This window comes from Pezoporus flaviventris, unplaced genomic scaffold, assembly GCF_033815535.1.
Source record: "Pezoporus flaviventris isolate CSIRO_AGI_PZ_B2104156 unplaced genomic scaffold, CSIRO_AGI_Pfla_v1 ptg000022l, whole genome shotgun sequence".
In the NCBI taxonomy this organism is placed as follows: Eukaryota; Metazoa; Chordata; class Aves; order Psittaciformes; family Psittacidae; genus Pezoporus; species Pezoporus flaviventris.
Window position 1 is genome coordinate 2,350,439 of NW_026892570.1, and position 25,609 is coordinate 2,376,047.

The 25,609-nt window shown below is 37.8% G+C and overlaps 1 protein-coding gene across 3 annotated transcripts in view; it reads right to left on the reverse strand.

Annotated features, from left to right (window-relative positions):
- FRMD3 (FERM domain containing 3) overlaps positions 1–25,609 on the reverse strand; it is a 134,349-nt gene that overhangs the window by 68,027 nt on the left and 40,713 nt on the right. For all 3 annotated transcript variants that reach the window (XM_061456291.1, XM_061456295.1, XM_061456292.1), the window contains exon 2: positions 6,086–6,190. In XM_061456291.1, coding sequence (XP_061312275.1) covers positions 6,086–6,190 — 105 coding nt within the window. The remainder of the gene's footprint in view (positions 1–6,085; positions 6,191–25,609) is intronic.

Here is a 25,609-nt window from a genome sequence, read left to right on the forward strand (position 1 = left end):
TGTATGAAATGCATTCTTGATATCATGGCTTTGAACAACGTAGCCTAGTAGAAGGCATCCCTGGAACCATTCTATGATACTGTGATTCTCTGATCATTCTCATGGCTTTGTGTCTTTTCTAGTTCAACTATAATTTTTGGGAACAGTGTGACCTGAAACACACACAATAAGCAGTGTCACAGCAACACTTTGTGCAAAAGGACATATATTTTGTGATATTTGTGTCTGGGAGAGCAGATTCATATGCATAGTGAATCATTAAACTTATAAGTAACCTACAGCCCAGTGACTCTGGTGTTCAGCATGTAAGAGAGTGGAGAGCTCCCAGATAGCCCTCCTTGCATAGCTGTATGGAGTCTTGCAATGCATTACCCAAAGATACAGCTTTGTTAACCTGAAGTTGCAAATTATCTGTTGTCTCTTCCTGCCAACCTTCTTTGCCTTCATGTTGGACTAAGTGCACATTTTTAAGAACATGTATTAAATAGCTACTGGTTGCTAGAACAGAGATCAGGGCACCCAAGACTTGCTGACCCTTTCAAAAGTCCACTCCAAAGAGGAACTGTTGCAGATTTTGTGTACATGTCCCATTAAAAACAGAACTGCTACTTCATGATATATAAATTCATTATTCACAGACAACAGGCTCCAGTTTCCTTCCCTAGTAAATACTGGGACAGTGCTGAACAGCTTAGCTTATAGGATTAAACAAATACTCTGCCCAAGTCCATAGTAAATCATGTAAACTGGAATACAAATGGGACTCTGCAGCAGCCTTACTAATGAAATAAGTATGTAATCAGAAAAAAAAAAAACCAAAACAATAAACTGTCTGCGTGTAGAGGTGCCTACAGTCTAACTTGAATGCAAAATAGTAATTGTATTTGCAACAGTTCTTTAGGGGTAGATTGGCAAGAGTACCAGCAAATCCATAGTGCACAGTGTCATCTTCTTAGTGATGCACAGAGCTGGGCTCTGCGTTCTGGGGAAGTCAGAAAATCCCAGTGTACTCAACCATTCAAGATCAGCTGCATAGTGGGAGCAGTATTCATACAGCAGTTTCACAGATCTGAAAGCTTTGCTTTCATACTGCCAGGCATACATGCACAAAGCTAAAACCACTGCACTATTGTGCCACTCCCAGAGAAGCCTGCAGCACATCCAAATGACAAAGCATCTTATCGCTTCAGGGTGATTACAATCTCAAACATTTCTACAGTGACTGGCAAGACTTCACAGTTGCTCCATGCTCTTACAAAGCCTTTTCATAATACCTAATGCTTCCCCATGGGTATCTCCAAAGTATTTCTGCCACCTCATACTTTCACATCCAAAAACATAATCACAAGCACATGTTCCAAGCCACCTACTGGGGGTAAAAAAACATAAACATAAGTATTTCCAATTTTAAATCACTGCTCAGATATCTCCTGAAGAGACTCAGATAATAAATTTCACCACACTGCCATCTTCCTTCAGCCCAGTCCTCCATTGCCCTCAATACCAGTATCCTCACTCAACAAGGGATCATCTCCAGTGAGAGTCTCTGAACAGTAGTTGCATTATATCATCCTAATTCCATCTCCTACCAGCCAAAAAAAAAACCCACACAGAAATGTGCTCAGTTAACCCAGGGTTATCTGGCACACTATTAGCCATACTGCATTTCCTCAAGGATGACACTGATAATTGGCCTTGATATAATATCTATTACATGAAAATGTACCAATAGGTAGTTCCTTGAGTAGCAGAATTTAGCAGAATTGGTAACACCTCCTCAAGGTATGTCTCATGTTTGAAACTACTTATTTCTAAGAAAACAAATTATGGTTTCTGAGTCCTTCAGAACAGCTCCCTCCAGATTCCCTGTGGAGTGGGTTTACCCTACACTATTTACCCCAGTGAGAAGAATAATAGGGTTTTGCAACCAATGTGGTGGCTTTTCCTCATGAAACCTTACAGACAATTACATCCCCAGCCAAATTTAACCAAAACTGTCTTCAAAAGTTACTATAGTAACTTTTAAAAGTTACTATAGGTGAAAGTCAGGGAGAAAGGCAATCTGATCCCATACACCTGGTTTTCTCAGAAATCCAGGCAAAAAATTCAGCAGCTAATATATGAACAGAAGGAACTTGTTCATCCTCAGCATAATACCGTTAGATATAAAATGGCACATTGCAACTTACTGCATTCTTTTAGTACAAACCTGTGTATTTCTGAAGCTGCCCTAAGGCACAGTTTCCCCAAAGGAACATCTAAATGTGACACAAGAATGCAGATATGGTGTAGAACCTAGAGCTTTTAACTGCTAGTTCAATTTGAGGTCATTGGCACTTTTATGCTCCTGTAAATGCAAAGACAGAAAGAAAAGCTACTGTGCTGCCTTCTGTTAGAAATGTCTTCCAGAGTTTCTTTTTTTTTTGGTCTGGAAAAGAAAATAGAAAACTATAGAAAATTCTACAAAGTTTAAGCTTCTCTAAAATATCCACACACATTTACTTATGCAGAAAGAAAGTACTATCAAAAAAAAATATGGCTAAGGGGAGGAAGGAGTACATTATAACCAACACAAAAAATAAGCTGTGGTAACACAGTTGTTTCCTACCACAGTTTCCCCACATTTCAAAATTTTGTTACAACCTAAGACAATTGGCTCAATTATCTATATTTTTCACATAGTCAGAAGTTCTGAATGTTTTAAACACAAATATTGAAACAGTTCATTTGAAACATGTGAAATACTATAACAATTTTTTTAATTCTCAAACTCAGTCAAGTGTTTCAACACTTCTAAGTCAAAATGCTACATTTTGGTAGCATACTCTGAAAGTAGACATTTAGGATGAGTTAAAGCTGGTATTTTTGCCTGCTTGAGCTCCCTCAATAGACTACAAAACAAAAGGACTGCAAATTAGCTTTTGGAGCAACTCTGCAACCTTCACACAACAAATTACATATAAAAAAAAGGGGAGGCAAGTATCACTGGTAGAATAAATGTCAGCAGGAGTAATTTGCAAAATATTTATATGTATCTATATATGTACACGTGTGTACACTATATAATAACATACTATTATGTCATACAGCTTAACTATTCAAACAGCCAATCAAGAATAATTCAGTAAAAGCCAGAATTAAATGCATGATCTTGTCACTTCCATTTGGAACCACATAGCCCTTTCTGTGCAAAGACAGACATCATGCAGTGAAATATAAACAGCAAAAGACTTTCAACAATTCCAAGAAAATGGGCAAAGCAACATTAACTGTATGCTGCCTACATCAGAATCAATAACTCTTATGAAAATAGTTATGCTATATTTTTTGAAACTTCAGAAGATGGTGCCTAGTCCTGTCAGTGTTTAATATAAACCCCTTCCATAAAATTAGAGAGATGTCTTTTAAAATTCTTTAATAATCCAGGTAAAAATTTTGCCCCATTGCCTCCATTATAGGTGCTCCAGACACTGCAGCTTTCATTGCCTTAATTAAGAAACCACTTCTCTTGCTTAAATTTTATTCTTTCTGCTTTACACTCTGATGCATGTAGGATCATATCCTCTTATCCTCTGCTTTGCTGTACTAGATGTATTATGCCCTTCTTAATATCGTCTCAAAAACAAGCCCTCCATTCTCTTTATCTTTCTAGTACTTCTCCCAATTCAGTTAAACTATCTTTCTTAAATACAGACATCTAGATCAGAATAGCTGAGGTCTCATTAGGGTTTAATGATATTAAAACTTTCTTGAAAATACAATCCTAAGAAAGGGCAAACAAAGTGTTGTCTTTTGTCACAGCCACATCATGCTGATGGCTTATTGCCAAAACCAGACCAGGCAATATTAATTTTATTCCAGCATAAGCAATCCATGAGGTTCCTCAGTTGTGTGGAAGACAACTTCCTCTTGCAAGTGATAGAGGAGCTGACAAGGAGAGGTGCCATGCTTAACCTCGTGCTCACCAAAAGGAGGAGCTGGTGGGGAATGTGATGCTCCAGGGCAGCCTTGACTTTAGCAACCATGAGATGGTCAAGTTCGAGATTCTGAGGGCAGCAGAAGGGCACACAGCAAGCTCACTGCCCTGGACTTCAAGAGAGCAGACTTTGGCCTCTTCAGGAACCTGCTTAGTAAGGTTCCATGGGATAGAGCCCTAGAGGGCCAGAGGCTAAAGAATGCTGATTCAAGGATCACCTGCTCCAAGCTCAGGAGTGTTGCGTGACAACCAGAAGGAAGTGCAGCAGGAGGGCCAGGAGACCTCCTTGGATGGATAAGGAGCTGCTGAGGAAACCGAGAAGGAAAAAAGAAACTTACTGAAGTTGAAAGTGAGGAGAGGCAGCGTGGGAGGTATACAGGGACATTGTCCAGGAAGCTAGGGATCAGGTCAGGAAATCTAAGGCCCAGTTAGAACTGAGTCTGGCCAGGGGTGTCAGAGATAACAGGAAAGGCTTCTATAGGTATGTTGCTAACAAGACAGACTAGGGACAATGTGGGCTCTCTCCGAAAGCTATCTTGAGAACTGGCTACCCTGGATTTGGAGAAGGCTGGGGTTCTTAATGAGTTCTTTGCTTCAGTCTTCACCAGCAAGTGCTCTGACCACACCATCCAAGTCTTGGAAGGCAGACACAGGGACTGTGAGAATGGAGACCTTGGGCCCACTGTAGGAGACAATCAGGCTCAAGATCATCTTAAGAACCTGAACGTACACAAGTCCATGGGACCTGATGAAATCCATCCGCAGGTCCTGAAGGAGCTGGTGAATGAAGTTGCTAAGCCACTGGCCATCATATTTGAAAGATCATGGCAGTCAGGTGAAGTCCCCAACGACTGGAAAAAGGGAAATATAAGTCCCATTTTCAAGAAGAGGAATATGGAAAACTCAGGGAATTACAGACCAGTCAGTCTCATCTCTGTGCCTGGCAAAATCTTGGAGCAGATCCTCCCAGAAGGCATGCTAAGGCACATGAAAAACAATAACGCAGTTGCTGACAACCAACATGGCGTCAATAAGAGCAGATTAGATGATCTTAAGGTCCTTTCCCACCCTAACCATTCTACGATTCTATGATTATTCATTGTTCCATCTCTTTATTTGCATAGAGGGCACTGAAGTATATTGTCACACACCCTGTTGAACTGGTTTGGAATGTATTATCACTTCCCTTCAAAGCAATTATTCTCAGTCAAATTATCAGATTTAACTTTAGAAAGAAGCTCTTGGTGAATTCCACCTACAGATCTTCACTGAACTACTGTTCCTGTTTTGTAATACATCTATCCAATCCATAAGAATATACTGGAGGAAATGGCTCTCCCTTTTTCCTTGGTGGGAGGAGCAAGAATTCCACAGTGGTGACAATTATGTGATGTTCCTTCAGCAAGCCCGTTACATCTTATACTTGCTACAGCTTATCTCTATAAACACATACCTAACAACTACTCCTCTGTAATCTTGTGTTTGGGTTTTTTACCTAATATGAATTTCAGACAGCTAAGCTCACAACTGCTAAAATACAAAACTGTGGGAAGAGCCACCACCTAACTCATCAATTCAAAATCATGATTCCTTCATCATCCACAGCATTTAAATCTGTATAAAGAAATTTCTCTTATAACTCATTTCCTAATTCATGATCTTAAAACCAAGAAAAGTGGACTAGAATCACTGCTTTTGGCTGTTAAAATCAACAGAATTACTGCCTACGTTTCCCAAGAAGCATACTCTACAGAAAAAAAGAAATCCCAAATTCCAGTGCAGAGCCTAGAGCTACTATGTGCCACTGCTCAGTCATGCCTATAGATCTTTTCAATCTTCCATGCCCAGAGGAAGCACACTAATCAGAATATATCAATTCACCTGAAGCTAAATACATGAACTGAGGAGAAAATTAATTTAATAATGTCACTTTAGCAAGCTCTATGGATTATGGCTACAGTATAAATCCTCAGAGATATGTAACTTTGCATTAGAACTTCCCTGCTAATTGGAAAAAAAAAAGTTTAAAAAGAAGAAATTTGTAAAAAAAAAAAATCGATCAATTTACCATTACTTACAAGCAAATGTAGTCAGAGTTGATATACATACCCTTTGCTTCTCAGGGTCAACATACCGAATGCCAAAATAGTCTTTTTCCAGCAAGTTGTAATAGTTGCAGATGTGATCTATGAGAAACTGACCTTTAGTTTCCCTCTGTAAAAAAAAAAAAAAAAAAAAAAAGAATTGATTTATTAGTCTGAGTACTCTGACCTTGCTGCCTATAAATATTTAAAAAAATGTAACAAGTATCAAGGAAAATGGCACATGAAATTTGTTGTTACTCAGATGAGAATAAGGTTTTGAGCATTTATCTCATCTAAAAGATGCAGGAGATTAGTGATCAATATACACCCTGCATATTCACAAATTGATTCGTTCAGAAAAACACTATCACTACTCCTGTCCCAGGAAAACTCATGCTACTTTAATAGCTACACATTCATAACATCCAATATATTACTAAGAACCACACTTCCACCTGATGTTATAATGGCGTAACAGATAGACACCCACTTACATATGGAATTTCAAAGCTATATGTGTTTTTTTTTTTAATCCCCCAAGTTTGCAAGCAGCTTTGGCAGTGAGTATCTTACCAGATCTTTATGCAATGCCCACAGAAAAAGGGGGCTGATCCTTAATTCCCAGACAGCACTACAGTACAAGAAAGACATGCTCAAATGACTAAAAGAGATCTTTTCATTCCACTGGGTAGCTACAGCCTTATGGAAAATTACTGTACACATGATGTTCTGTTAACAATCTCATTCTTTATTTCTGCTTTCTTGAATCCCAATACTATGTTTCATTTCTCCTTAGTCTACTGCCTGATGTGGAGAACCCACAGGAATTTTCATATTTCTACTGGTCCATCCATTGTGACTTTTTTTTTTTTTTTTCCCTAATTTGAGATGTACCTGAGTATTAACACTGGGCCAAAGCTATTCACCTAAACCAGTCCACTTTAAGCAAAGGTACTTCACTACATTGCAGTGTCAGGTTTCTGCATTTCGCTTCCTTTGTCACCCAGGTCCTGTGAGTTTGGAAGCCTCTACCCTTTGCTGACATAAAACAACTTGAACTTTGCTCTTTTATGACTACCATATAGAAACTACACAGAATATGCAATCACGTTATATAAAAAAAAATACTTAATTGTTCCTCAAAATGACTCCCTGAAAACTTTGATGCTATGACTTAATTAACCTTTCTTTCAGAATCTAACAGGCAATTTTAGCCATAAACAGAACAGCTGGGCAGAAATGAACAGATATCTCCTGCATTTCTCAATGTCGTATACAAAATTGGACACTGTTACCATCTCCATTTCACCTAGGAGCAGCTGAGGCAAAAACAGTGCTGTGATTCATCCAAGGTCATTCTCTAAAGGACAGAGGAAGCAAGAGGGCCTCAAGAACACCACTGTCCACTGAGACCTACTGCTTCCCACATTAAAAATGAGACACACTTCAAGACTAGAGTGTTAGAAAAGAACACAATCTGTGAACTACTGCTCTATTTTCTTATCTTTACAATTAATAAGGAATTCTGACATGGATAGTGTTACTTATTTGTTCAATCCCATTACTTAAGGAACGACTAACTAAATAAAAAGCACCTTCAGTTATGGTACTGACAAGAGAGCTGCCTGGCACTTCCAGTACACTAGGGCTCCTGCAACCAACCCAGTCCCTACCATATGGATGTTCTCTCCTGAATTCAATTCCAGCCTCGAGGGAGTTGCTAATTTCTCTACGTATTTCTTTTTCCTAGACAAGGGGGACTCTGCTTCTCTTCCTGCTGTGTAAGCCACCTACTTCCATCACTCCCTTCTTCGTCCACCTTCTGCCTCCTATGTATTTACCCTTCACTCTGCGTCCTTTACTCTCCCATATGCTGCTATTTGCCTGGAGGGTATCACTGCCTTGTCTATACACAGTATTTCTGTACTTTTTTCTATTTTTAAACAGCCAGTATCAAAAGATGTTAACCCGATTTGTCTGTTTTCTATACAGGCTCACTCAACCTTATGCTTTGCGACCTGCATTGCTGCCTTTTTCCACGTGTTATAGCTGCAACAGTTTTCTGTCTGCAGTTGTTTTTTTCCAGCTTCATAACATCTAAAAAACAACTTCTTTGCTGTTAAGAGTGATTAACACATTCACTGACATTTTTTATATTGCACCCAGTACAAGTATGGGCATGCTTGTGACAGCATAGAGAGAACTTTCCCCAAAAAGCAGAGCTCGTATCAAAGACTGAAAAGTAAGGAAAGAAAACTGCCAATCACCATGTGACTGACATAAAAAAGTCTACAACTACACATATACATCTCGACAATGTATTTTCTAGCTTAAAATCTTAGAAGTGTCTGCAAACTTTTGTGACTATGAGATAAGCAAGGCCATCAAAATATTAAGATAAAATTGCACAGTGATGTTTCAGTACAAAGGCAGTTAGAAGAAAATTGAACTCAGATGTGAAATTCAAGCTGCACACAGTTTTAAGATGAATTTACAATGAACTAAGCAGAACTGGGGAACAACAGCTATTAGTGACTCAGGTACAGTCAAACATGAACACAGGTATTACTGACAAGAGTGTACAAAAGAAATACAATTTTTAAAACACTGGATATGAGGAAACCAGACTAGTTGTATTTTCATCTGACAATATTAGAGGGTGTTCCTGGAAAAACAGCCAGTTAATGAACTAACTTCTATAGGTTCACATTCTAAACAGTTCATTTAAAAAGCCCTTTGCTTCACCCACCTAAATAATCACAAAATTTTTTTTGAGTTCTTGAGGAATCTGATAAAAGGCTAGGGCATGTAGAGTGTTTTCCAATCCAGTAACAACACTCCCTTTCTAAATTTACTTGATGCCCTGGTTTCCTTGCTTGAAAGATAAGATGATAGAAATGAACCAAACAGAAAAAAAAGCAAATGAACAAAAGCCTCTGAGCGAAATTCATGCTCTAGGAAACCTTAAGCCCTCCACAGATACATAAAAGAGACTAGTTTAATAACCTGACCCTTGGTTAGTATACACTTCAGTTAATACTGCCCCTTAGTCAGGCTTCATGTTTCGCATGATTCATTACCAGATACTTAAAAAGATTCAAGATGTTCAAAAGTGGCTAAATAGGCACATACATAATGTAAGGAGTGTTCTGGTAAGAAATACTATTGTAAATGTTGCATTATTATGCTTTTGAAATAACTGAAATATGAAAAAAATTCAGATCATAACTGATACACAGAGAAAAAATATGTGATATGGCATAGAACGCCTCAAGTATGAATTTATAATAGATAGTGTGGCAAAAAGGATAGACAGTGTTGTTAATTTTGTTTTCTGTAAACAGCATCCATAACTATATTCTGCATTTCTCTAACAATGCTCTGAATTCTCCTGAGCTTTAGAATCTGATGATCTTTCTTGTCTCCTCCATTCTTTGATATAGTTATTACATATTATGATACAAAAGAATGTATCAAATCTATAGCCTAGTCTCATTTCTGAAAGAGTATGGATAAATTAAATTCGGAACTGCCAGTCAGCCACAACAGAGCACGGGAATGAATTTAGGTCACAGAATAATGAATATAAAACATTGCCTGAAATTCCAGACAGTTGTCATATAATAAGTGATCCTTCAAGGGGAAAAAAAAAATAAAAAATCCAAACCAAACAAAACCTCAAACAACAACAACAAAAAAACAAAATAACCAAACCCCAAATCCTGCTGAATCCCAATGAAGTATTCAGCAGCAATTCAGACCAATAATTTTCTGTTATATTTCAGCATGTTTGCAGAACATGAGAAAATTACATCATAAAAAGCACCATTATCTGAAACACTACTGAAAAAATCAGGAACAGATCACAGGAATCTGAGAACAAAAATCAAGTCAGATTTTTTTAAATCTTCATAGCTGAAATCTTTGATAATTATACCACAGTTCATGCAATAGTCATCAAATATGCTCAAGTGAAAAAGACCAACCCGGGCAGAAAGAATCACTAAAGTGACACAACCAAATGTCCAAGATCGTAGACAATACAATGTTTTAAAACAAAGAATATCCAATTCAACTAGCCAGATTTTTGTAACCCATATTCTATGAAAAGTGTTTTTTAAAAGGTCCTTAAACAATATCCTATAATTCCACATGATCATATAAAAATGACTTTTGGAGATTCACAGAAATAATTTGAGAAACAACTCTCAGATTTGCTCATATAAATTTGCACAGACAAGATGGGTATGTTTTTCCTGAGACTGCATTTGAATATCTGACCTTAATACCAGTAAAATCCCACAAGAAACCCCAACACACATTCAAGGGATATAATGCCATGCGAATGACAGAATCCCTGAACACAGAAGGTCAGCTTGCAAACAATTATTAAACTCTGCTTTTTAAGCTGGTTCAAAAGTATTATTTTCTACTGAAACAAGCATGTATTCAATTCAACTAGCAGCTGTTGCAAAAGAATTAAGCAAAACAAGGGACATTCTCCACTTCAACAGAACATGAAATTGTGATCATACAGGGTCCATCACTCACAGACTGACAAGACAATCTAAGTTTCTGCCTTAGCTCTAGGAACCAAGTAAGACACTATAGAGATGCTTCATTTTCACTACTCGATAATATGACTACAGCTTCTGCTACTGCAACTCTGCAAATTTATGACTGAGTAACCAAATTCCTTGGTAACTCCTCTGTTATGCAGAAAATAATACAAACAATAATCTCCATGGCTCCTGAGCAGTTTCGGTCTAACACAATATCCCAATTTCATGCTTGTGTTGGGGATTTCTTTTCTTTTTTTATTCCTAGTTTTTATGTGCAAGCTAAAAAGCAAGAAAGACTGTATCTTGTTCTGCCAATTTTACTGTTCTCAGATGACAAAGAATGACACCATGAAACATTTGTGACCGCTTCACAATTCTGAAAGTAAGAAGAAAGCCATTTATAGCAGTTTAAGAACATGCATTCAGTGAAACATCTTCCTTATTTTCATTTGCTTCACTGTGTTCTATGTCTATTTATCTGAACGTCACAAGAGCAAGAGTCAAGCAGATTAAACAGCGCTTCTGCTCTGTTATCTAACCACTGAAGTTCTGCCAGCTGTGCTTATCTCTGTTAGGAAGCCACCGACATTACTAAGAAGCAGTGCAGAGTCATAAACACAGTGTTTATCTGTACCAGGGATTTCAATCTTCATCCCACAAGTGTCTTTACTTGTGTGAACAGTTCCCAACAGTGACCCCCTTTGTAAAGCTGCTGACGTACTTTTAAGTACTTACTTAAATGTAAGTCCACTCAAGGAAAAAAAAAACAACAAAAAAACGAAGTAAATTAAACCCGCAATTACATTATTTCTGTTTAAATAAATTGAAAGTTCAAGTTCTCTGGAAAGCCAAGAGTAATGTCTGATTCTACATGATTATTTTGTTTAGTATGCAACGTATTTTGAAGCTCTACAGACGTAAAGAAGTTAAATACATGAATTTCAGAATAATCATAATACAGCATAGCATGAAATCTAACCAGGTCAGAAAAATGGACAAAACCAAGAAGTTTCCCTAAGGCAAAAACATTATTCAAAAAGCAGCTTTACCCATTGAAGACTGAAACAGTACAGTTCTGTTGACAATGCTTGACAAAAATTATAAAAAGCAGCAGAGATTTACAGAGCTAAACTGCCTCCTTGACTGCCATCTCTCACATTTCTGACTTCTCTTCAAACATCCTCCTCCAGTTGTGACAGCATACTTTTAGGCTTTTCATGAAAGAAATACCTTGAATCCCAATAGGCACACATCTTTCATTCATCGACAATTACTCTACAGTTCAGTATCTGGGCCTGCTCTCATACACGTAAGTGTGGCTGTAAAAGGACATCTGGGAGCAACTCTCATGACCATTTTGCGGCAGCTGTCATTACATTTTAAATTGTTTCCAGTGACACAGCAAAAAAGTTCACTCAGTACCACCATCAGACTGAGGCACATCCTACAGGAATCAGGCTGATGTAATACCAATCCTTCAGAGCTGAACAGGGAGGAGAGCTGAGGGCACAGAGGAGGAAGGCAACCTGGCATGTCCAAATTTTGTGGTATCTTCCAGATGAATTTTTAAGCCCTGTTCAAACAGCAACATCAAGAACAGAATCCTCATTCTGCAGCAATCGAAGGCACCGAAGTGGAACAGGCTCAGCTCCAACCTGGCAACACTGAGCCAGCCCTTTACTCTGACAACCTCCAACACCCTCAGCAATTTCTTATGGCTGTTTGGATTTTTAGCTTCATGTAAATTACAAGTGACAGTAACTACTCACAAAACAGATATGCAATCTCTTTGCCTTTTTTGCTCCATCTTTGGAAACAGTGATACGAACATCCTTCTGTAAATATTTTACAGGAGCTGGACATTACACAAAGTTTTCAAAATATAAAGACCAATTAAAAATATGCCTGCTTCATTCCTCAACTACAATGCTATCCTTTTTAAAAGGATTTCCTTCCTGGTCATAACTAGGACCCGTCAAGATTTTAAGCTACTTGAAAATACACTGGAAGTCTATTATACAGCATTCAACTGAAAAAATATTATCAGTTGTAAGAAGGGCCAGCTGTAATTCACTTTTTTGTTGTTGTTGAAGTTGTAAAATAGAAAAAGACAACAAACTTGCGCTGATAAAAACCCAGCTTGGTTTTTTTTTTTGGCAGATTTTAGTTTAGAAGCAAATTATTTATCAGAGATTTTTCTTTTGTTTACAGTGAGGAATTAATTGTATCTCTACAAACCTGAACAAAGGAAAAAAAAAGTGCTTATAATTTTTAATGAAAACCACAAAAATATGACATTGCAGTAAAGCAATTGGCATTTACCTACCCACAACAGTCCTCTTCCAACACCACCAACTCATTCAAAACTAAGAGGAGTAAAACTGCAGATTTGAACTACCATCTTATTTTACCTTCATTTGAAGTAGGAAAGACTTTTTTCGGTGTGAGGAGAAAATATGTGAATACATGAGTGCAGGCATACAGAATTAATGCCCATTTTGTTTTATATGAAATGTAGACATCTGTAGTGATACTCTTTGCCCACAAGAACACTTCATACCAGTCTTTAAACTCAAATTTCAGAGCCCTAAATTATCAGTTGAGCCCCATGTTCTATGTATTAATAGAACTAACTTTAAAAAAAAAACAAACAAAACCAAACAAATTTAAAAAACCCACCTTCACAACCTCATTCTACCATTTAATTTGGGCAACAAATATACAAATACATCTCAAAGATAAAAGGAGAAAGCAAAGGGAAAAAAAGGTGAAGAATATACTGAGAAGAAAAAAAAGTGGAGAGCAATTTCAAGGCTGTATGTGTGAATGCAGCTGTGGAAGCTCTATTAATCTTAAATGAAACTGCATAACGAAATGTACAGGGCAATGAAAATTCACCCAGAAATATCTGCTGTAGTGACATCAAAAATATATTTGTCAAAGATGGTTTCTTTCGTGTGCCACCTTGGATGGGAAATGAATTGGGTTATTCAAAGCTGCTTGGTTTTCTCTAGTTTTGCACTACTTATTTGCAACAGATAGACACTTGCCTCCATACAACAGCATATTTTTTCCCTCTCCTGAATTAAAGGTTATTGTAGGATGATAGTGGTCAAATAATAAAAGATGAAGGGGAAAAAGAAATAATCAGACCACAGAAAAATTATACAATGCCAGCCCCATGCAATGGAAATTATCATATATGCAAAACCATATGAAAAATTAAAATTGTATTCTACTACATAGTAAAACCTGGACAGCAGAAGTGAGCACAAGTTAACAGCTTTTACACAATCAGTTCTCAACCTCAGTGCTATTGTGGAAGTAAATTATTCTGACCCATGAGTAAATTATAAATGACAAAAAGAAATATTTATAGCTCACATACTGCAGTTCTCAGAAGTCATCACCAGCCAAACAGGCACTGAAGAAACCACAAATGCAACATTCATTTACAGGGCTTATCATAGTTTTGTGTCCCTCTGCACATGGGCAACACTTAGCCATTTAGGTTTTATGTTCCTGAAGTGATGGCCTCACAGAAGGCTTGCAGCATTAACTGCTCACTTCTGGTAACAGCCTCCATTAGCTCAGCATTTATGATGCTATCAGAGGCACTATTGATTTCTTAAAAGGAACTAAGTGCTTCTGTCAACAAATCTATCATTTTATTCAATATTCAGCATTGTTTAGCAAAGTTAACTCTGCTTTATCTCTCTAATCCTCAACACCAAACCTAACTTGGATATGGCTAAAACAGGCCATCTACACATGGACATAGCGCATTTAGCAAAAGCAGATGTCCCCTAGTACAAGTGGTGGTCAACAATCCTCCCTTGGCCCCATGCAATACTGAATCTTCTTGCTGGGTTCAGCAGACCCAGAAAATGAGATCTCCCCCATATTGTGCTCCAAGTACCATTCTTTAGCTATACCTTTTCTACCAGATACACACCAGTGTGCCCTTTTTATAGAAAAAGAAAAATGTATTTTAAAAAAGAAACAGACCAAAACTACTTCTAGCCAAACAAGACACTTCCCGAAGCACAGACAGAAGAGAGAATGGTGTGATACAGCTCAGTTAAGGCGCTCTCAGGAAAACAACCAGCTGGGGAGGGCCAAAAATGCCCCTTCACAGGTACATTTCAGGACCCAGCTGAATGTATTGAACCCCAGCCATGGTAAGAGTCATGCAGGTACAGCCACACCCTTGTTTCCTCACCAAGTGGGAAAGTACGACCACAGCAGAGAAGGGTGACTTGGAAGAAGAAATGAACAGAGCAAGGTAGTTCCTGTAAGCCCTAGTAATGGCAGCTCAACTAGTCTCCCTCATGCCCCAGCTTGGGGTTAGCCCCTCAAGTTCCTCTCCTCTCATGGTGAAATACAGCACGCATGCTTGCAAGCATAACCTGGGGAGTGCATGCACTGCATGGAAGTGAAGGAGAAAGAAAAGGAAGATCATGGAACATAATCCCTAAAGGAAGAGACTTCCTAACTGCTGAATTAATGCCCATTTGAAAGGCTATTAGTGATGGGTGAGGCTAAGAGCTCACATTAAGAACAAAACATGTGACTAGATATTACAAGACTTGATCCATTGTTACATGGGTAACTCCAGAATCACAATTCCAGCTGCCTAATCAGTGGCCTGGCAGGATCAACCCTGAAGCATGCTGAATCTCTTGTCAGTGTTGCAAATCACAGATGATGTCTCCTGACAGATAAGACCCTCAACCATGGTGACGAAGTCAACAGCTTCCAGTGAACCAGCTGAAACTGTAACTCAAACACTGATCCGATGTGATAAGGACCTAGATGAAAACTTTTGGCTGAGGAATCCTCACCATACTGTGTGCTTGCACTGTCCAACAGTCATACATTATAATCATATTATTAATGTCTCAGAGGACACCTGTAATTCCTGCTTAAGATACCCAATAATGTTTTTCTCGATTGCAAGGTGAGGATGCACAAAAAGCTCTCTCACATTCTATTAATTTAGAATCCATCAACAGGCTGTCTTTCAAATACTCATTTTGCTCACCTGCCCAAGGTAAGTAAATCACTTTTGAGAAAACTATTTGTTTTTTATTAATATTGCACTATGCTCTCTCATTTTCCCCATGTGTTGAGATTGAAGAAATTTTGTAACTTGAAGGATCATATTGGGTCATTTCCCACTCACCAAAATGGTTTATTCCTTTATTCTCTCTGGGCAAACTGAAACAATAATTTTACTATGTAAAACCAAACTGCTAAACTACTGCTTTGTAGGCACACTATGTATTACTCTGTCAGAAATAATTACACAGAAAAGAACTTTTAACCAATACTTTTTTCCTCCTTGCAATACGTCCGTCCGTCCCGTCCCCGTCCCCCATCCCCCCCCCTCCCAGTTAAATGCGTGTTGTGAAGGAAAACAAATAACATTAACTATGTGAGATTAAGCATCCAACCATCAGAAAAACAAATTTATGGTAGACTGAAAACACTGGAGAAAGAAGCCCTTCAGAAGCATTCCTTGGACATAGTGCCTACACCAATACAGCCCAATTGTATTTAGCATAAGCCAGTTACTGGCATCAGAGAGGGAGCTCATTCTCTCTGTCATACAAGCTTCTGTCCCTATGCCAAAAAAAGTTCCCAGTTCACAAATAGTTTTTTTGTAATAGGGAGAGCGGAACTGATATTTTTTCTTTCTCTCTTACTGGAGGTTATTCAGTCCTTGAAACCCACATGAACTGTCTCATTAGCCCTACCTAAAATTTGATAGGACTGCCAGAACTCGCCACGCATTTCTCATTGTCACCTCACAAAATTACAACTATGGCAAGGTTTGTGGTTTTTTTTTTTCTCTTTTAAGAACAATTACATATAAACCAGATTTTAAACAAAATTTCTTTCCAAATTTCTTTTAAATATCACCACAAAAGACAAAACACATTTTAAATCATGGCTGGCAAAAATCCAAATGGAGGGTTCTACAGGCTTATTCCATTATCCACAGCTGTGAAAAAAAAACAAAACAAGATAATAAAGCAATACATTTCCCATAACAAATTAATTGTTTCTCCCTTACTCGATCCACTTTTCTCCCTTAGCCCGTCAGATTCATTTTCATTTTTCTGTCATATGCCCAAACCTCTTGTTCCCACGCACTCAGCAGAGATCAAAGGCAAACTGACCAAGGATTTTTCTGTTTCAGTAACTGGTCTGTTTTCTACATCTTTGAGTCCTGGAACATATCAACACACTATTAAAATGCGTCCTTTTGACTAAATTGGAAACTCATCATGCTTGATTCTACTCAGCAGTAGTTACTCTCACAGTTCAACCTCCAGGACACTGCAAATGTTTCTTACATCTAGTAATTGGAAAGCAAAGCTCTGAATTACATACCAAATGACAACTTACTTTTGCCAGTACAAACACTAACCTCACAGAATCATCGTATATGTCTATTCAGGATACCATTTTCTGCGTTTAATACTTATGACATTATAGCTCTCTGCTAAAACTGAAGGAAAAAAAAAAGGACTTCAGAATATATGTTTAAACACTGGAATTTGTCTTACCATGTTCCACACCAGCTGGCATTTACAAAAACCACTGTAAAGTCCATCAGTTTTTTGCATATGATGCAGCGGATTTTTACGCCCGCTGACTAGTTTCCCTCACCTAGCCACATTGCCTATTACAACTGAACACAAAATTCATTAAAACAAGAAAAGACCAGAGGAAGCCACTGAATGGATGCATCACCTGTATTCATTTTACTTCTTGTAATGGTTGATAAGAAAGCCATACAGTGAAAAATACATTCTGTACACAAATAAGCAGTGCATAGTTCTTCCAAGCAAGTAAAACTCTTAACATGGAAAATTAAAAAAAAAAATAAATAATACTAACAATTGAAAGTGCCTTGTTTACACATATTTAAGCACCAAACCAAGTTTTTGGAAATAAAGTCTTGTTCTTACACAGGCAGTTGAGGGACAGTGGGAGACCTGTTAAAATTTGTAATATACAGTAACATTTATTACATCATTGTACAGCTGGTTTTCAGGTCACCAGTTACATCAGAAAGGTCTCCCTTAACATATACACTAAAAGCACAGCTGCAGCAAACACCAGGACAAAAACTGAGCAACTTTACAAAGGACTGAACGGCTTTGAACTATCTCCAAGTTAAAAAGTTAAATAAGATTTCTTCTTCTCGCCTCAGAGGGTAGAAAGATCTGTGCTGAGCCTCTTGAAATTTGAGAGCAGATTAAGGCTACATTTTCCCTTCTCTTCACCCAGACCATTTATGGCTGCTCTAGGCTTATGGGAAAAAAAAAATCCTTTAAAAAGTCTCTTAAGAAAGATCTAGAGGCAGCACAAGGCTGCCATGCAGATTATAACAAGCAAAGCTTTGATAGCTTCATACCTGCTGTGACAAAACTGACTGCAATTATTTTATACTGATCCTTTTTTTCAAAGCTGGAGAAGTTACATAAATGAGCAGACAACACCAAAGGAAAAAAGGTACCTTCATCTTAAAGCACAGTGCAACTTTTTGGACTGTTCTTTCTGCCTGACACAGCAAAGCAGAAAGGACTTCTGGGAAATAAAGCAAGAAACAACCCCACATGGGAATTGGCAAGAGAGCAAGCAGACATTTCAGCGCTCTTACACCTTTCCTGTGGAACGCAGCAACCATTTTTAGCTGTGCACAAGCATCAGGAGAAAGCAGAAGGAGGGCAGGGAAGCAGGGAAAGTCTTTATCACCAGGTGCATTTCTGCCAGTAACCCAAAGTCACCCATCCTCATTTATTCTTCAAAGGAAAGGACTAGACTCCCAGCTCAGCTGAGAAAGTACCAGTTAAGCTTAACCATATCAAAGATACATGAGAGCCAGTAAACCAGGATGTATTCTTCTAGATAAGAAGATCCCCCCTTTTCCAAGGCATTTAAACCTTACTGCAGGAGTTGCACCACACTCCTGTGCTGCCCTGTCCCATCACCTGGTCTTCAACCCTTCCCAGTCCTGACCATCCTCATCTTTGCTACTCAATAGAAGGCAGCAAGCCTCAGGCCATATGGGTGAGAAGTGCACACGGAGCCACCCAACAGCCAATATGCTCAGAAGCTTTGTCTTTGCCACCTTCTCTCAACAGAAAACAGTAACCCAAATCAACATAAATGAGCATCAACTTGCAAGCTCTAAGCATCTGACTGTAACATATACTGAGTTACAGGCAAAGCACAAAAGCAGGCACAAGTGGTTAGCAATGCATAACTGTCAGAAGGCAATGAACTACTGAAGGAAAAAGCTTCACAGTGATTTTGAAAGGTGTTTCAGTAATTAAATGCCAGTATTTTTTTCTACATATGAGTACCTATTTAAACAATAATCCCAGAGAATCACTGCAATACATATTCATACATAGCCATCTTAGAGAGCAGCAGATATTAGTCCTGAAATATTAATGTAAGATCCTATAACAGCAGTGGCCAATAGATCAAAAATGCTGGTGGCCATCATTGTGTATTCAGCTCATTAAAGGCACTTACTTTTCTATCGTATAATTCATCTTTGATATATCTTACACATACACACACCATGCTTTTGTGTGTGTCTATACACAAACATACATACTTCATACAAAAATCTGTAGGAAAGATGTCAAGAAAAATTACTAAAGGATTCTAAAATTAGAGAAAGCCATTAGATCATTTGTCTGGCTGTATAATTTCAAATATACAATTCATCCAATTTATGTCTCATACTAGCAAGCATTATCCTTTCTGAAGCTCAGTAATTCCATTTCTTCTAAGGCATGTTTTCAGCCAAGGCAGTCAATCTTGATTTAAAGCTTCAAAAAAAAAAGAAGAGGCTGAAGAAGAGATTGAAAATCTACAGATTCTATTGCTGGTTTGTTCTACTGCATTACAAGCTATATAAAAAAAACTTGGAAAAAAAACATGCTTCAGTTAGACTGTCGGCATAGCACCATAGAGCACCATAATCCCCTAAAAACATGGTTACTAAAATAAAAATACTAAAAGAAGAAGAGATATCTATCTGGAATAATCTCCTTTGATCAAAATGATTTACTGAAGGACCATAATCTATTTGACAGTATTCAAAACCTGTCACTTTCAAAACTATATATGCTCATAAATAAGTATGTCATATTTAATAATATCCACTTTTTCACAAACCAGAACACATTCCAAAGTTTTAAGCACTGCTTTTCCCAAGTTTTAAAATAGAGAATCATAGAATAGTTTGGGTTGGAAGGGACCTTGGAAGGTCACCTAGTCCAACCCCCTGGCAATGAGTAGGGATATCTTTAACCAGATCAGGTTGCCCAGAACCACATCCAGCCCGGCCTTGAATGTCCCCAGGAATGGTCATCTACCACCTCTTTGGGCAACCTGTGCCAGTATTTTACCACCTGTAAAGATGTAAAGCCCCTTGTTCAAGTTCAGATCTTGCCCCCATGCATGTCAAGCACTATCCCCATCCCCAAAAACACCTGTGCACTGACTCTCAGATGCCACAGACCTCAAAGAGTAATACACACAGTTGCAAAGCACAGCAATTTTCCTGCACTCGTGCCTACTGCCCTGCCCTCCAGTAGCTGATGCAGAGCTAACACTAAGGAAATAATAAGGGGTATGGATATCCTTTTTGTATTGACACTGGAAAAAAAACATTTCCAGTAAGTTCATGACAGATGAGTGAAATATAAAGCAGGCAAGCAGCTTGCCCTGGGATGAAACTGTGCACTCGCACACCCAAAATCGTATAAGCCAATCTTGAAATCTGGGGGGTGATTTTCATATACTATAGGCCATATTGGACAAGAATAACAAAAACACTCTATGACACACAGCAAATGAACTAGTGCAACCAAAAAAGTATCAATAAACAATTAGCCTTCAACAACATCCTGACAGGACTACATAAATTAGATTCAACTCATCTTTTCTCCTGAACACAGATATATTAATCTATGTCAAGAACAAAGTTTCAGCTTTCCTAATACAATACTCTTCTGCCTATACTGTGAAAAAGCAACATCTAAAGGTCATTTGCATCATAGATTTCAAATTTCAAATAATAAAAAAAAAAGAATACATTTATTACAGCATTTTATCTGATCTAGAAATGAGTATGACACATTATATTGAAAGAGCTTAATGGGTTCAAACAATAAAATACAAATTCCTAAAAAACTGTTTTGCTGTGAATATCACTCAACATTGTTTCCAACTGCAGCAGCAAGACAAACCATAAAAATATCTCCTGTCTGAATACTATCCCAAGTGTATAAATAGCCTTTATTCTGATAATCTACAATAAACATCTGATAATCTTTTCCATTTCATAAATTTTAGTGCTTGGTAATAAAAAAGTTTAGTGACAAATTGCCTAGGTTTAATTAATTATGTTTTGACAGTTTTCTGTCTTACTGCTTGCTTTCCTATCAATTTCTCTCTTCATGTGCCAAAAAGGCTGTATTACACTTCCTCATGTGTTTGATGCCTATTTTGGCATAGGGGAACAATATACTTCCAAACCCTTTCCTGTTATGGTCTCCTAAGCACTGCACACCCTAAAATACAGCAACAAAAACATCTGGGTCTTAGCTGTATTATGCAGCTTGACAATCTGATCATCCACCCATTCCATCCACTTAACACCAGTATTTCAGTCTTGACAGTCTCATTCAGGCTAGTCTGGGGCAACGAATTGCTCCAGAGGAGCCCCTCTGAAGAAGGAAAATTCTTAACTTTCCATCTTAATAAATGACACTACAATTGTCTCCTGGTGATGCCAAAAAAAAAAAAAAATCATAGGTGTTTCCATCTCCTCTGGAAAGCTGCTGCATTAAGGATGGACCAGGAAATTCACCTACTTATAAGCATATCTCATGGTTGTCCAGTACATTCATGGAAAACATCTAAGTAATAAAGTTATGGGTTGGCTTGTTGGGCTTTTTAATTTTCAAAAGCAAATTCTCATTAAGGTAATCAAACAACCAAGAAAAGCAGCACTGAAAAACAGAGCATGTCTCCCCTCAGAAACGTAACTATGGAAGTACAGTAGTTCTTTCCTTCATGCATCCTAAGCTAAGAAAAACCTTAACACCACCCCCACCAAATGCACCACAAAAAAAAAAAAACAAAAAGGAAAACCACAAACTTTCTTGCCTATACTAACTTTTCAGGGAACATCACAGAAAATTCAAAGTTCTATTCTGATCATTAGTTTCAGTCCAACATACCCTAAGGTTCACATAAAGGAAACATGGATAACATTTGTATTCCCCAACCAGTCATCTGGGTTACATCCGAAGACAGGCAGATGATTCTGCTGACAGGACACATATACAGGGAAGCAGAACCATCCCAGATATCAGAGAAGGGAAGCATTACAAGAGCACTACGGGACGCATACAGCACAAGATTCAACTTTGCCTTCACAGAGTTTATTTAGGCTGGGTCTACACCAGTTTTACCAGTGAGATAGAAAGCAATGATAACCTTCATACATTCAGTACTAACCCACTTAAGGGTGTTGATGCCTAAGGCACATAACACTGAGAGCAGCAGCAGAATCTGTATAAAACAACACACCACTACCACCTCAGCAATGCCAGCTTCTGGGCTAGCAACACAAACTTTCAGGCTACTATGACAAATTTTTCATTGCTTGCAAAAACACACAGGTGAAAAGTATTTTGAAAAATTTATTCTGAGTACATAATATAGTTTAATATGCTTGCCAACTGCATTTTTAAAACAGTAGCTCCATGACTGATTTTAGGGGATTCCTCCTGCGAAAGACTAAGTTATTTATTACACATCCTGGATCCACTCTGCAAATCTTACTGGTTTTGTTTTCAAAAAGTCAGAATTAATGCTGCAAGGGTTAAATGCCCCATAACTTCACATTTGGTGGAAGCTGAGTAAGTTAACAGCTGGGAAGACACCAAAAGAAAAAGAAGCAGGAACCACATAGCATCTTGCAGTCTCAGGCTAGCATCTCAGACTACAATGCAAGCTGTTACTTGAACATCACAAAAGGATGTCTTCATGCTAATCTATGGAGCTCAAACTTGTACACAACTCCTAAAATGAAATGAAGAGTTCAGTGCATAAGTTTGCTTGCCTTGGTCTCAATAAAATTCAAGGTATATGTAACCCAGCAATCCAGGATCACACTTGTACTTCCCTTTGCATTAACGTGCTTAACTATCGTCTTTACCCTTTACTTATTTCTTTTTCTGGTTTCAAGGACTTAACATTGTGAGATGCTGCACCGCAAATCATGCAGACTTCTGAAGGTATGACATACATGCACATTTCATAGTAATATCACAAGCATACATAAAGTGTTTGCAGGAAAAAAGCAGAAGGAGGGCCAGCCACAGATTGGCAGAGGGGAAGATCTGGGCCTAGATTACCCTGTTCACTTGCATGTCATCCATGCAGGGCAGGGAAAACTGGAAAAACTGTTAGTAGTCAGAAGACTTAGCTATATCCCAGAGGCATCCACTTGAAAGAGACAGAGCTTTTTACCAAGAGCTAGCTGGCAGCTAAGAAGAGTGTTACAATGCACAAGTGTGCAGGTGCAACACTCCCAGCATATTCATGGGGGGGAACTACCAAGGATGAGGCAGCTACTTACTCAAGATTGCTAGACCCCTTTAACCTACTTGCATCAGGAGCCTTTGAAAAGTTTATTTTATTCCCAAAGGGAAACCAGAAAAAATAGGTTTGTTCCCAGTATCAACTGGTGAAGTCATGGGAAATTACATCAGAGCGTAATTGTTCAGTGAAGGGATAAACTTGAACCAGCAGAACAAGAAGAATAACATCTTCAAGGCATATGATTGAGTAAATTACGTAATAAAACAGAATGCTGTAGCCTCAGTTCTTCACTCTCTTTCATGTAAACCAAAGACATTTGTGTATTCATTTCATTAATTATGATTAAGTTTAATTTTAAAGTTTTCTAGAGATGAAAAAGCTAACTAATTAGTTCTGCTTCATTAGTTCAAAAATAAGCTGACCAATAAGTTGCATAAATCTTAAATATTTTTAAAATAGCAGGGCTTGAAATTTACTTTGAAATTCCCTAAGAAACTGGGTAATACGACTGATCACTTACTTTGGACAATCCTTATGCTCTTTGATCTTTCCTTTCAGGAAATGCCAGTCTTTCCCCTTTATGTTTTAACATACCTAAAGCTACCAAAGACATTTCAAATGAGAAATGACACATTCTAAAAAACTCAACTACAGAAACTTTATATTGATTTTCTTTACTCAAAAAAAAAAAAATCTAAAAGGGAAAAAAGATCTCTGTAGCTAACATTTTAATAAATTTAACTAATATATCACCAAGTATTTAATGAACAATCAATGCTTAAAGCCAAAAAATAAAGTCATTACAATAAAAAAACAAAAACAGAATATCCATCATTTAGAATAATCTAACAGAAAATCCAGTATTTAGAGTGGGTTTTTTCCCTCTGCTACATGAAGATGAAACAAATGGGGTCTGCATGTATGATTTATGCAGAAAATGAAATGCTTTCCCAGTTCAAAGTAACATTCTGGCCATTAGTGCAGCCACACTTCCACGCACTGCCTCTAATGAGAACTGCTGTATGGCTTCATGCAGTTCAGTGGTCCACTCGCCACCATTTCCCCCTCAGTTCTTCTCTATGTCATTGCACAAAAAGCTAGCATGGAACAACACACACTCCACAGCTCATGGCAACTACAGACCTCATTCTGATTTCAAGGGTAGATCGCTATTTCTTTCACAGGAGACTTGGCACTTGTAAATGCCTTTAAAAAACAAGCAACCAAAAAAAAAAATAAATAAAGGGAGAAACCCAAAAAACCCATCACAGAATGGATCATGACATTAAATAGGTGCCCAAAAAAATTAAAATTAAACCGATCACCAATCGAATAAAAAAACACACAAGTATGCAGTGGATACTAGAATTTTACTACGATCATAATGTACTTTAAAAAAACTCTTTTTACAGCAGAAGTGACCATTATGGAATTATGGACAGGCATGCAAATTGAGCATGCTACTAACATTAAGCACATTCTTCCCGTGTTCACTTAACTGGAACAGTAAGATTTTCTTCTATTCTGTTTTAGGTAAAACTTGTAATGGACAGCACTGCTGCCAGCATGGCCCCTTCCCCTATTTTCATGCTCTGTTATTACTGAACACGCACTGGACACTACTTGACAGCACTTACACTTACCAAAACACAGGGAAAACTAATTATAATACATATTTACAAGAGCAGATCAGAAATTATTTTCCTTTCATATGTACTGACAGTTCTAGCCATTTTTACAGCTCACACTGGTACTGAGCGGAAGCTAACAATTTTGCAAATAACATTTAAAGAATATGACGCTAAGTTATACAAGCAAATAAATTACAGTTCCTTTTCAAATTTTAAAAACCTCATATTGAATACATACTAAAAGTGGACATAAAAAAACAAAATGCAGTACTGGCAGTACTAGAAAAGTTCATTGTGACCATTTCCTTAAATCATTCAGTCACCATACTGGTCAACCTTTTCAGTGCTTCTCAAAGAAAGGGCAATTTTCTCTCTCAGTGAAAGGAGCAATTTTCTTTAGAGCAGCAAAAAATACTTCCTTCCTGATTAAACACTTATTCTTTTTTCCACCCCCCATCCAGAGAAGGGTTAAATTAAACCTTGCATTCAATCCAGTGCACCACTAGATCCTGAATTTCCAAAGTTACCTCCGTCATTAAATGATGAAGCAAACAGGAGGGCTCTACAAAACATAAATATCCTGTCTGAAGCATCTTCTTCGGAATCCCACATGCAATGGTCTTCAATGATCATCAGTTTCAACTCAAAAATCTGACCTTTTCCACATAATACACTAGAAGCATATGGGAGGTTTAGCATGATTCACTC